Source organism: Epinephelus lanceolatus, chromosome 10 (assembly GCF_041903045.1).
Source record: "Epinephelus lanceolatus isolate andai-2023 chromosome 10, ASM4190304v1, whole genome shotgun sequence".
In the NCBI taxonomy this organism is placed as follows: domain Eukaryota; kingdom Metazoa; phylum Chordata; class Actinopteri; order Perciformes; family Serranidae; genus Epinephelus; species Epinephelus lanceolatus.
In genome coordinates this window covers 3,777,355-3,791,430 of record NC_135743.1, presented here as the reverse complement: position 1 = coordinate 3,791,430, position 14,076 = coordinate 3,777,355, and the positions used below count along the sequence as shown (strand labels likewise).

The following is a 14,076-nucleotide window of genomic DNA, read 5'->3' as shown; positions in this document are numbered from 1 at the left end:
GATGAGCAGAACGAATTGCCCTGTAGGTTGCACTGAGGTACAGCAAATCAAACAGTTAGTGTGACACAAAATAAAAGAATACAATAACGGATGACAACACAAGATAAAAACTAAAAAAATAATCAACTGTGACACGTACAAAAAAAATTTCTTAATATAAGGCCCCAAAAAGTCTTAAATTGTCTTAAATTCAGATTTGATGGGTCGTAAATAATTTTGGTCACATTACAGCGTAAACTTCTCCAGCCTGACAGACACAGTGACTGTTTACAATCATTGGACAGACCGAAGAATTGCAATAGTAAATAGCATTTATGACAGAGATGACATTTTGTTTTCTTTTCACATTAAACACATTAAAATTAAACTCACCCAATTGTTGTCATTTTTAGTAACTGTTCATTTTTACCTGACATCAGTGTGGTTACTTGGAAAGAGAACCTATGCATGTGAGTCACACACATATATAAGGTGGTATTAAAAAGGTCTTAAAAACTCTTAAATTTTACTTGGTTATATCTGCAGACACCCTGACGTCCAATGTGAAGCCTGTATTTGATCAGGTGACGATACTATAAAATATACACTAGGACTGTGTCTCAAATCGCGCACTTCTGTACTTACACTTAATATTTTGAGTGCATAAGTGTGTTCACACTGGAAAAACGCAGTGCACTATGATAGGGTGACCATATTTTGATTTCCAAAAAAGAGGACAATCGGCCGGTCACGACATAGCCTATTTAAATGATACTCGCAGTTTACTCAAAGATGTCTTATCATTTTAATATATTTAAAATTTATATGTATGGATAGAAAATTCAGTTATATTACAAAATAATATCTCTCAAAGACAGAAATTCAGATAGGCCCCTATAGATAGGGGACACATACACACACTAGAGTGTCGGTCGGGCCGGGTTTGGTCAAAAATGTAGCTATAAATTGTATTCGGGCTCGGGTCGGATTCGGTCAGCTTTGAGTGAAAATGTAGTGTAAAAATAAATAAAGTCCTATTGTTTGTCCTGTTTATTGCTTGGGCTCTGTTATTTACGTGACAACACCTGAACATAACACACACAGACACACATTGGCTGTTTGTTTCTACCTCTCCCCTCGCTGGAAATCTTGGACCTCCAGCCGCCCGCCTTCGCCTTGATTAAACGCTGAAGATAAAATAAACGAAGGAGACAGGTTTTTCCTATTTTATCTTATTTTGTTTTATGTCTCCCTCTTCTCTCGCTGGAAGCGTCGGACCTCCCGCCTCCTGCTCCCGTCTCAAATACGGAGGTCTCCCTCTCCGATGAGCACGCCCGGCCTGTTAAATAGCCTGTAACCGTAACAACTGTGTGACACAAACTCAGGGCTTTGGTCATTAAATAATGTCGGTCTCGGTTCGGGTTCGGACAGAAATATACGGCCCGTGCCACACTCTAACACACACACACAAACACACGGAAAACCGGACATTATCATCAGTTTATAAAAACCCCCCGGACGCCCCGGACGGGACGTGAAAAGTGGACATGTCCAGGCAAAAGAGGACGTTTGGTCAGCCTACACTATGAGTACCCGGATGGTGCACTCAAAACGGTCAAGAAGTTGAGTGTGGAACTATGGACACTTCTCGCCCTCAATGGTCGCCATCTTGGCTACATAGTGGAAGGGGAGGGACCACTTTTAAAACAGGAAATAGCAGCGGAGGACTGTGTGACCGTGAACGTTGCTGCGTTGTACAAATACATGTGTATTTTGCACTAAGCACCACTATACTGTTGTCGGATGTAAGCCAGCAGTATGTTTGTTGGGTTAATTTAGCAGTCTGTAATGATTGAGTACCGTGACCGATAACACGAATGCCAATGCTAGTTTGCTAACTAGCTAATTTGCGGTCGGCACAACAGCCGTGTTTGGTTTGAGACAACACTACCCTGTGGAAATTTGCGCACTACGCCAGTGAGTACATAGTGCACATAGTACATGGAAGTGTACTAACGGAAGTATGTGATTTGAGACACAGCATAGCTGTTTCGCACTCGGGGCTGTCATCATAGCGTGCACTGGGGCATCATAACGACCGTACGCCACTGGTCAGACCCCGTGTATTTCTATGGAAAGAGAGACATCAGTTACAAAAAGCTTTTTATTTGGGGAACTAATTTCCCCTCAACATGACTACATTTTGACTATGTTTTATTTTGTTGGTAATAGTTGTACAATTGCAATATAACGCCAGAGGGTGTGCTTTAACGTCATTTGTGGCACGACAGTGATGCGGTCAGGACCCATGAGCTTACACATCTCATCTAATATTGTCTAATTCTCACTGTCATTGAACACTGACCTGCTCAGTCAGTTAACACAGCTGAGTCTGGCATTAAGTCTGTCCTTTCTAAAGTGGATAAGAAATTTGAGCACATCCTTCATATTATTTATGACATTTTTTATCACGGGATGACAGTGTCTGAGATGTTAGTGAGGGCAGGCTGCCTTTGAGAAAACACTTTCAGTGTATTACACCAACTCTGTGCTGTAGATGAGGTGGGCAGGGCTGCCAGGAAAATTGTCCTCCCATTCTCCAGCTTCGGGGAGTTTTTCTCCCACGACTCAGCATGGTCCCAAACTCGCAAAGGCCACTCAGGACTGACATGGACAAAATGATTACGGTGAATTCAGCCATGACCAACCAAAGCAGGTCTCAGTGTCTGAATATGTTATTAGATTTTAGCTGCAGGAGGAGGTGAGGCTCATTCTTGGAGCTCAGATAACAGGACTTCATTTATGTTGCATGTTTTGTTAATGTCTCCCGTGTGTGTATCTACAGTTAACGGGGATAAATTATTCAGCTGTGGTGGAAGTGGACAACCTGCTGGGCTGAAGGATGGCTTGTTGGAAGGAGGGCACCATTCTCTTGCTGGTTCTGCTGGTTCTGCTCGACCCACAGCCAGTCATGGGGAGATCATCTCGACATCGCAGCTTGAGACGTCAAACTCGAGGCCACCATGAATACCGGCCGCAGCACAACATCACGCTGGCTGTTATTTTACCACAGACCAACACAGATTACCCGTGGGCTTGGCCTCGCATTGGTCCTGCCCTGGAGCGAGCCATCAAAGAAGTCAACGCCGACCCCACCCTGCTCCCTGACCACCACCTCGTCTATGCTTTCAAGAACAGCGAAAAGGATGGAATCTGCTCCGAGTCCATTGCCCCGCTCGTGGCTGTGGACCTTAAATTTGCGTATGACCCGTGGGCTTTCATCGGGCCTGGCTGCTCCTACACCTCCTCCCCTGTTGGACTTTTCACCACCCACTGGAATGTTCCCATGGTTACAGCAGGTGCTCCAGCCGTCGCCTTTTACGGCGGAGTCTACCCGTCCATCACCAACACAGGCCCCACCCACAAGAAGCTGGGGAAGTTTGCCCTGCGGATCTGTGAGCACTTTGGGTGGCGGGAGCATGTGATGCTTATGTTCAGTGACAACAAGGAGGATGATCGGCCTTGTTACTTTGCTGTGGAGGGTTTGTACACAGAGCTGAAGGGCATCAACATCACCATCGCTGACAGAGTGTTCGAAGAGAACAAGCCGGTCAACTACTCCCAAATCATCTCCGATGTTCAGAACGACGGACGAGGTGAGTCTCCAGACTAAATGTTGGTTCACTCCACTTGGTTCCTAGTAAGTGAGACCTGATCTGAGACCCGAGTCGGAATATATATTAAGGGTCTTTTTACCCCTGAAAGTCCAAACCAGGGGTCATGTTATATTGTCTGCATTTGATCTGGTTAGTTGTTGTTTCTCATGCAATGATGTCAGCGCACTAAAGAACTCTACATGACACACCTACATCCTGTCGTCACCATCTATGTGAGCTGCGTCTTCTGAGCAGGCTTCTCACATAAACTGTACGTTTGTTTTCCTATGAAAAAATAATGCACCCAAATTTGTACATATCCCATATAATCATGAGCAAGTAATTCATGCAGCACCCATGTATTTTTGAAGGCTGCGATCATGTGACCCGCCTGCTGACAGGAGTGTAAACAAAGAAGTGGTCCAGAGTGGTCCATAAGAAGGCAGGTTGGGGTGGTGGTTGGGCCACAAAACACAGGACTTTGTGAAGTTCAACTTAACTATGAGTCATTTTATGGTTCATCCTCACCATGTTTCTTTTTCCTTAACCTGACTACAATAACTTTAACTTAATTATGTAACTGTACGTTAAGCACTTAACATCATTCAGGGGGCACTAATTTGTAAGACATCATACGAACTGTTCTTTGTTTAACTGTGGACTCTAGAGTTGATATGAAGAGGCCCAGATCGTGGATATCATTGGAGGGGATTTGGAGGGGTTAACTGTTTCAACAGCCAATCAGCTTGTAGTGAAGTCCGCTGGTCAAGTCAAAATGACCACAGACTGCGTGTTGGCTTGCTGCAGCAGGTGCTCCATCCCCGCCGAGCCCTCTGTTTCCGTCCTCACAGTGTGCCGGTGTCAGACGGTGGGTCGCTGCTGCTGCTGGCTGTATGTGCTTATGCCCCGCCCACACACACACATTCTCATTGATTGATGAATTGTCGCTAGTTATTTATATTATTGTGGTGTACTGATTATGAATACAGTCCATCTGATGCTGGTTTTGTGTCATCACTGTAGCCAGTATCTCACTATCACTATCCTCATTCAGATTTTAAGAAGCTACAAATTATATTCAGCCACAAAATAAGTCTGAAAAGCTGCAAATCAGAACGGAAGTACAGAGAGTTGTTGACTAGAGATGATACACCGTCTCATGGTGGTCACTTCCTGTCAACGTCACAGATCAGAAGCACAGAGAGTTGTTGACTAGAGATGATACGCCGTCTCGTGGTGGTCACTTCCTGTCGACGTCACAGATCAGAAGCACAGAGAGTTGTTGATTAGAGATGATACGCCGTCTCGTGGTGGTCACTTCCTGTCGACGTTACAAATCAGAAGCACAGAGAGTTGTTGACTAGAGATGATACGCCGTCTCATGGTGGTCACTTCCTGTCAACGTCACAGATCAGAAGCACAGAGAGTTGTTGGCTAGAGATGATACGCCGTCTCATGGTGGTCACTTCCTGTCAACGTCACAGATCAGAAGCACAGAGAGTTGTTGGCTAGAGATGGTACGCCGTCTCGTGGTGGTCACTTCCTGTCGACGTCACAGATCAGAAGCACAGAGAGTTGTTGGCTAGAGATGATACGCCGTCTCATGGTGGTCACTTCCTGTCAACGTCACAGATCAGAAGCACAGAGAGTTGTTGGCTAGAGATGATACGCCGTCTCATGGTGGTCGCTTCCTGTCAACGTCACAGATCAGAAGCACAGAGAGTTGTTGGCTAGAGATGATACACCGTCTCGTGGTGGTCGCTTCCTGTCAACGTCACAGATCAGAAGCACAGAGAGTTGTTGACTAGAGATGATACGCCGTCTCGTGGTGGTCACTTCCTGTCAACGTTACAGATCAGAAGCACAGAGAGTTGTTGACTAGAGATGATACACCGTCTCGTGGTGGTCACTTCCTGTCAACGTTACAGATCAGAAGCACAGAGAGTTGTTGACTAGAGATGATACACCGTCTCGTGGTGGTCACTTCCTGTCAACATTACAGATCTGAACTGGCAGGTTTTTAGAACGTTGCAGAACGGTGCATTGCAAGCAGTTGCCTCTTTCAGCTCATCTCATTGTGAATCTTTGGTCTGAACTGGGCTTAATAGATCACAGCCATTTTGACTTGTTACAGCACGAAAGCACAGCTGGAATTGATAACATTAACAATGGCTCAGTTCTTTTCAAGTCTGGGTGAGCTATTTCAGTGAGCTAACACACACAATACCAATACCAGGACCTAAAGACATCATGAATGTTACTAAACACACCTGTGCTTTTACTGTCAAAATGTCTGCTGTGAGAAAACGTCTGTACCCAAGTATATGCACGCAGACTCTATCAGCTCTGATTACAGAGTGAACTACAAGAAAAATAACTAGCAGTGCTGCAATTTCTGTGTTTTGGCTTTGTTAGCTGTGATTAGTAGTGACAGTAGAGTTGAAGGGAAACAAGGGGGGGGAGGTGACATGCAGCCAAGATCTCCAGACGTAAGGAAGAAGGAGATGTTGTGGTTACAGTTTATGTTTCTGCAGGTTATGTGTCTGAACCACTCAGCCATCACGCTGCCTTATGTTGCTGCTTTTTAATTGGTGAAGCTTTAGTCTGCTTCCAGGGTTGCTGTTCTCTCTCCGTTTGGCTATAGTCTAATTATCCTCAGGTCAATATGCACCATACTTTCTTCTGAGAATTATTAATTAGTGCTTTGCATAAAACATCAAAAACAGTGCAAAAGAAAGCCAGAAAATATAGAATAAAATTAAAAATATGACTAGGTATGAAATGGAAGAAGTGTAAGAAATATTTGATTTAATAAAAGGCAGCGACAAACAGAAAAGTCTTCAGCCTTGATTTAAGAGAACTGAGAGTTACAGCAGACTGGCAGTTTTCTGGGAGTTCGTTCCAGATATGTGGAGCATAAAAAACTAAACGCTGCTTCTCCATGTTTAGTCTCGACTCTGGGGACACAAAGCAGACCTGTCCCAGAGGACCTGAGTGGTCTGGATGGCTCATAGTGTAGCAGAAGGTCAGAAATGTAATGGGGCTTTAAACTATTCAGTGCTTTATAAACTAACAGTTGTGATTTCAAATAAATAAATTGAAAATCTGTTCTCTGAAAGACAGGAAGCCAGTGTAAAGAACTCAGAACTGGAGTGCTGTGATCTACTTTCTTGGTCTTAATGAGGACTTGAGCAGCAGCGTTCTCAATCAGCTGCAGCTGTCTGGTCGATTCTTTAGGAAAACCTTTCAAGTATACTGAAGACAAATACACAGAGACGTTTTTCCAGATCCTACTGAGACGTCAGTAATTTTATCCTTGATATGTTCTTAAGGTGACAGTAGGCTGACTTTGTAATTGTCTTAATGCGGCTGCTGAAGTTCAGGTCTGAGTCCAGGACTACACCAAGATTTCTGGCTTGGTCTGTGGATTTTAACATTTCCAACTGAAGCCGAGCGCTGACTTGATCGTTTTTCCTTGGCCCTAAAACTATTACCTCAGTTTTGTCTTTGTTTAATTAAAAAAAAAAATTGTGGCACATCCAATCATTGATTTGTTCGATGCACTCAGTCAGAGCTTTTATTGGACCACAGTCCTCTAATGACATGGTGATGGAAATTTGGAAGCTTGTAAGTGTTAAACAGAAGAAGCACCAGTATAGCGCCTTGGGGAACTCCGCATGTCATTTTTGTACACTCAGATATGTAATTACCTATAGTCACAAAGTAGTCACTATCCTTCAAGTAGGAATTTAACCAGTTTAGTACTGTGCCAGAAAGTCCCACCCAGTTGTCCAGTCAGTCCTCTAATATGTTGTGGCCACCCGTGTCAAATGCAACATTGAGATCCAGTAATACTAACACAGAAATTTTGCCACTGTCTGTGTTTAAGTAGATGACATTGACAACCTTAACAAGAGCAGTCTTAATGCTGTGGTTTCGTCAAAAACCTGACTGAAAAACATTAAAGTGTTTGTTTAGTGCCAAGAGGCTTTGGTTTCTATGGTCTAAATTGTTAACTTTGAGAAGGCCTCTGATGCATTGTGTGACTCTGATGTTTGTGGGGCTGCAATTAACCGTTATTGTCTTTATTTATTAATGGCTAAAACCCCTAAGTGTCATCTTCATTATGTTTGTTTTGAGCAACCAACAGTCCACAGGACTTCATTTGAGCCTGAAATAATAAAAAAAAAAAATCATTTTCAGATTCATTTTCTTCCGTCTAAACCACCAATCAACTTATGTCGCAGCTCTGGGTGTTTGAATCCTAAATTTGTTTGGGAGTAGAAATGTAGAGGTGGAAGGGGAGATTTAAAATGCTGGTTTATTCTGAGTGATACAGATCAGCAGATGTGAGCACGACATTAATCCTGTCTTCTATAACAGCAAATGAAAACAAACTGTTTCATGTGTTTTCTTCATTTTAATCAATATGATCCAGGTGAGAACACTTCACTGTGACTGGTTTCAGGATGTCTGTAGTTCTGTGATGTGCTGAAGTGATCAATCAGCTGTGTTTATTGAACGATGCTCTTTTAAGCCTGTTATTGACGTGTGTGGATTTACTGTCTGTAAATGGAATCAATTTTGTCTCAGCTTCTCAGCGTCTCTTGTTTCCAGTAATTTAATCCTAAAGGAAAAAAATTCCCTCAGACACAAACTGTCAGCTGTGAGAAAGCAGGACAGCATCTTCAGACTGCCCTTTCTTTGTTTATTCTTATAGTTGGCACCTCTGTGTGTTTTCATGCAGTAGGTATATCGTCAAAATTCAGTCCGACGTTCACTTGAGTTCTTCCCCGCTGCGCCCCGGCTGCAGGAATTAGACACAGCTCAGATAAAAATGACAAATAACAACACAGAGCAAACTGCAGAGCGACAGAATGAGAACACAGCAGGAGATGAGCGGTCAAAGTGCAGCTGAACCACACGTCTAATCAACACTCATTTCCCCTATATTACCTGAAAATAATCACAGGGTACAATCTTATCACAGACAAACACGTTGGTATGAAGGGCAGCGAGTTCAATAAATGAATGTGGAGCATTTTAACAAAGCAGTATGTCTAATGTACTGGATTAACTTTCCAGTTTCAAAACACCTACCACTTACACTTTTGATTTTCATCTTTCTTTTTCATGATACCTGATGTTTTAAGCTGCCTCTGGGAACAGTGGATGTCCGCAGCCAGTGCTTTCTTTGTCTTAAGATGCCTTCTGAATTCAACACACTGAATGCATACAGACATTATGGCAGATTTTGAAATTGATTATCTAATTAAGGAGAGAAATTATTCAGATTATATATATTTATGTTTCCCTGTCGTCTTAACTTCTTGATTTTCACCTTAAATTTCCCAACCTGACAACCTTTAAATTATCTTAATTCATGTAGACATGTGGCTATAAGCCTGCCATTGGACGTCTGATTTCAGCCTGCCAATCATCAGTGGTTTTAACGGGTCCAGTGAGTTCCACCTTTGACAGCTTATTTGGCTGATAACTGATGTCAATATATCCACTTTTTCCCCACCTAATTTCATCAAGTCTCTTCTGTAGTGGAATTAACATCATATTATGCAGGCCTACTCTTAAGCCCACTTCAGACCAAAGATTCGCGACTAGACGAGTTGAAACAGGTAGTGATTTGATTTATCGTTCACTTATGAGAGCCGGTTCTTTGGCTCTCGTTCACTTTGAAGAGCCGGTTCAAAGATGCGGTTCGTTCATTTGGGGTTTTTTTTTGCTGTGTGTGTGTGTGTGTGGGGGGGTGTTAGTGGGTTCAACGACTAATTGCATTGCTGATTTATCGCATCACATGATCTGGATATTGTACCGTGGACCCCGAATAGACTCGGCAGATATAAAGTTTGGTGTAGCCATAACAACGCCTTTTATAAACAACAAGTAGTAATGTGACGTTTGTGAACAAGCCGAATCTTTGAACTGGCTCTTTGAAGTAAACGAGTGAGCGGCTCCACTGTCTTTCTCCCTCACAAACTAGTCTCTCTCAACTTGTTCTGGATCAAATAATCTGAAATTAATGGATGCAGAGTAAGAAATTAGGAACTGGCTCGTTCACTCTAAAGAGCCGGTTCACCTGTTCACTTCAAAGACTTGGTTCGTTTGCGAACATCACATCACTAGAAACAGGTGACTACTTGCAGTGTGCCGTTCTAAAAACCTGCTGGTTCACACCAAGTGACCACCATGAGACGGTGTATCATCTCTAGTCAACAACTCTCTGTACTTCTGATCTGTAACGTTGACAGGAAGTGACCACCATGAGACGGTGTATCATCTCTAGTCAACAACTCTCTGTGCTTCCGTTCTGATTTGCAGCTTTTCAGACTTATTTTGTGGCTGAATATAATTTGTAGCTTCTTAAAATCTGAATGAGGATAGTGATAGTGAGATACTGGCTACCTGAGTGTCAGGTGACATCATCAGCCGGTCTTTGGTCTGAGCTGGACTTTACTGGCGGCACTGAATTATAAAAAACAGGCAGTATGGTGTGCCTCTTGTTTTGCAACCTACAAAATGCTTTCTGTGGGATCGGGGCCTAATAGTGTTCACAGCAGAAATTATATGATAATTAAAAAGTATTTAAAACTGAAGATTTGAGCAAGGTTTTATTAATCATTAGCATTTTATCAAAAGAAGACTGCTGGATGTGTTGTGGAGAGTGTGACATGGTAGTTTTAGAAACCTTTGAGTCTTGATTGAATCTAGAATTAAACATATTGGAGACACACTGTACAGTGGACAGTCTGTGGACGAACTTGTGGTTAACAAGCTATAAATAATCAGAGGTGGCTCAGTTCTTCAGAAGCTGACATTTTGGAAATATGAGATTCTCACAGAGTAAATACAACCTGAATCCTACGTCAATCCCTATCTTATCTTATAGCATCCAGTGTAGCATGTACTGTAATAAAGCTTTTTATCTTGCCTATGCACATTATTACACACACACACACACACACACACACACAAACAAAACAAGCAAGTCGTGGCTGTAAGCAGAAAACACAGCAGAGTGTTTTGAATGTTTTCTTGTTGATTCAGCTGCACAGACCGCAGCCGCAGATATTCTGAGCTCATGTGAAGTTATACAGAGTTATACAAACCGTCTGCTGGTCATGGTTTCTGCCTATCGCCCCGTCATCTCTCTCCTCTGTCACTTTCCGCCCTGCAAGCCAGCCAGGCTGCTCGGGTTGTTAAGTCAGACATTAACTCCTGCTCCTTGCCTCGGGGCACCATCACTGGAGCAGCAGCCAGAAATATGAGCTGAATCGATGCGTCCACAGGCCAGACAACAGCTCGGCGCTGCAAATGGCTCTGCCCTGAGGACCCAGTGGAAAAGTCTGCATCAGTGAATGATGTAGCACATTTCCAGAAGGGAGAAAGGTGCTCAGGAGCAACGTGCACAGCTGGTGTTCTTTTTTGATTTAGACACAAAGACACAAGTCAAAAAACAACAAATACCTTTCAACACGTCGTCAGGCCTAACCATGTACCTTAAGACTTCAATAGGAAATTCTAATCCACATAGACACATTTAGAAATCAGTCACATTATTAGATGGTAAAGTACCTCACAGAATAATTACTAGATGACATCTGACCAACCAGATGTAGACTGTGGCTACGAGCCTGCCATTGGCTGGCTACTTTGACCGGGGTCATCCCTATGTTTCCCGGGTTCTATGTTCCCCATTTAACCCTGCAAAAAAGGCTCTATGTTCCCCGCTTATCCAAAAAAGGCAGGAAACATAGCAGTTGCATTAATATGTTGTTTTAACATCTCTAAACACACACAGCGGAACATAATGGGGAGAAATTACAATCAATTACACTTACCTTTTGGGCGATCTATGGTGGCCAATCTGGGCAAAGGTTTTTTAATCCAGCCCTTAAATGCAGTGTTTCAGTCAGTGCAGATTTCTTCGAGCAGCCAAAGACCAACTGGTAAGAAAAGAATAATTATCATGGGCGAAATAAAGAGAAATAAGCTGTTAAGTGCAGCGTTTATTCTGGAACTCTGTTCAGTAAATCCACCATGATTATTTATTAGTTTTGTGATAAAAATAAATCATCTATGTTGTTGATCACGGCTGTTGATATCAACTGTTCAGTTCGGTCCTTCAACCAATCAGATACTCAGATTTCTTCCTCTCTTGTTTTTATGACGGTAGCGTCAGGAGCAGCCAAAGACCACCTGGTGGCAAGATAGTTATCTACCAGTGTTTTTTAAACAAAAGAATATTGATCATGGCCGAAATAAAGATCAGTAATTATGTACAGTTAATGCGTTTCCCTGTTTGCTTATAGGTACAGGGAAACATGTATGAAACACATAGTTTACATAGTTTACTTAGTTTATTTAAAGCAGAACTTGCAGGCATGGCCATTAATATGAGACGGGACAAAAACAGGAAGTGACGCTACTTGCACAACCGGAAGTTCAACATCGCGGCCATGAAGCAAGTCAAACTTCTCAAACTACACCCTCGTGTGGCTTGATGGGCTGTATGACACATTACACCATTCAAAGAGGGTAGAGGTCAGTCTTTTTTAATCAGTTGAAAGACGATGGCAAAGGTAATGACTGCAGACCGGGGAGGAAAAGTATTGGTTCTGGATGATGCTACCGTCATAAAAACAAGAGAGGAAGAAATCTGAGTATCTGACTGGTCGAAGGACCGAACTGAACAGTTGATATCAACAGCCGTGATCAACAACACAGACGCATTTATTTTTATCACAAAACTAATAAATAATCATGGTGGATTTACTGAACAGAGTTCCCGAAAAAACGCTGCACTTCACAGCTTATTTATCTTTATTTCGCCCATGATAATTATTCTTTTCTTACCAGTTGGTCTTTGGCTGCTTGAAGAAATCTGCACTGGCTGAAACACTGCATTTAAGGGCTGGATTAAAAAACCTTCTGTAAAGGATATAATTGCCCAGATTGGCCACCATAGATCGCCCAAAGGGTAAGTTTCTGATTGTAATTTCTCCCCATTATGTTCCGTTGTGTGTGTTTAGAGATGTTAAAACAACATATTAATGCAACTGCTATGTTTCCTGCCTTTTTTGAATAAGCGGGGAACATAGGGGCATGTGGGGCGGCAGTAACTCAGTCCATAGGGACTTGGGTTGGGAACCGGAGGGTCGCCTGTTCAAGTCCCCGTCTGGACCAAAAAAATATGGAGCATGGACTGGTAGCTGGAGAGGTGCCAGTTCACCTCCTGGGCACTGCTGAGGTGCTCCTGAGCAAAGCACCGAACCCCCCAACTGCTCGGAGCACCTGTCATGGGCAGCCCACTCTGACATCTCTCCACTTTGTGCATGTATAGGTCCAGTTTGTGCGTGTGTGTAATTGACAAACAGAGTGAAAATTTGAATTTCCCCTTGGGGATTAATAAAGTATATAAAATTAAATTAAAAATAGAACCTTTTTTGCAGGGTTAAATGGGGAACACAGAACCCGGGGAACATAGATACGCTCCCCTTTGACCAGCATTCTCCCTGCTTCCGCTTACTGTTCCCAAATCCCTGTTGCTAAGCGAAAATTTGACAAAAGATTTGGATCGTGCAACAAGGCAGCCTGCTTTGATGTTTCAGTGTACTGTTTTAAAGATCTACAACAAATAAAACAACATGTAAGCACATCTCGGAAAAGCCCAGACTCCGTCTCACAGGACTCTCATGCCTGATGTTGATCTGTTTTATGAAACGACCAGTTGGAGTTGATTTGTGGTGAGCACACACCAGCATGTGCACATCTCTGACACGCCACACAGTGTTGCAGAAACACTGATTTGTAACTTTAAACTGCTTTATTCAGTGTTTTAACTGTTTGAATCACCTGCTTGGTTTGTTTTGGAGAGGAGCAGACCTCCCCAGATAATTCAGCTGCTGGTAAAAACACTGGAAGAAGTTTCAGCTGGTTTCAATCTGCAGTTCTCCCCGCTAGATGCAACCGCCAGCGATATGACCTGCTGAGTTGCAGGTGACGCCGTCAGCCGTCTTGAGTCAAGCTCAGACCGACCAGTTCAAACCGCTGCAACTTTTCTTTGCAACGTTCTAAAGCGGTTTCGTCTCGTCACAAATCTTTGGTCTGATCTGGGCTTAAGTCCTCTATTTTTACCATCAAACACTCAACTTGCTTTTTCAGCTGTTTGTTGTTTTATTTAGCACTGATGCATCATCTTTCACCGCCCTGAGCCACTCCTCAGCCCCAGTTAGCATTGTCTTGGATAGATTGTATGGACTGTATCATGGTATCAAATTTTGATGCAAAGTCTTTCTTCACTTCTTTAAATCGTGAATTGCACTCAGAATTTCACCTGAGGACTTATCCAGTGTCTCCCATCGTCCACCATGTTAGGTGTTGTGGGAGAGATGGCGATTCTCCCTCAGTTAAAGTTTCAGCATCC

At 42.9% G+C, this 14,076-nt stretch overlaps 1 protein-coding gene across 5 annotated transcripts in view; it reads left to right on the top strand.

The window, feature by feature from the left end:
• Positions 1–14,076, top strand: part of LOC117265782 (atrial natriuretic peptide receptor 1-like) — a 140,232-nt gene that overhangs the window by 4,848 nt on the left and 121,308 nt on the right. For all 5 annotated transcript variants that reach the window (XM_033640479.2, XM_078171309.1, XM_078171308.1 and 2 more), the window contains exon 2: positions 2,825–3,635. In XM_033640479.2, coding sequence (XP_033496370.1) covers positions 2,882–3,635 — 754 coding nt within the window. In that variant the 5' untranslated portion in view covers positions 2,825–2,881. The remainder of the gene's footprint in view (positions 1–2,824; positions 3,636–14,076) is intronic.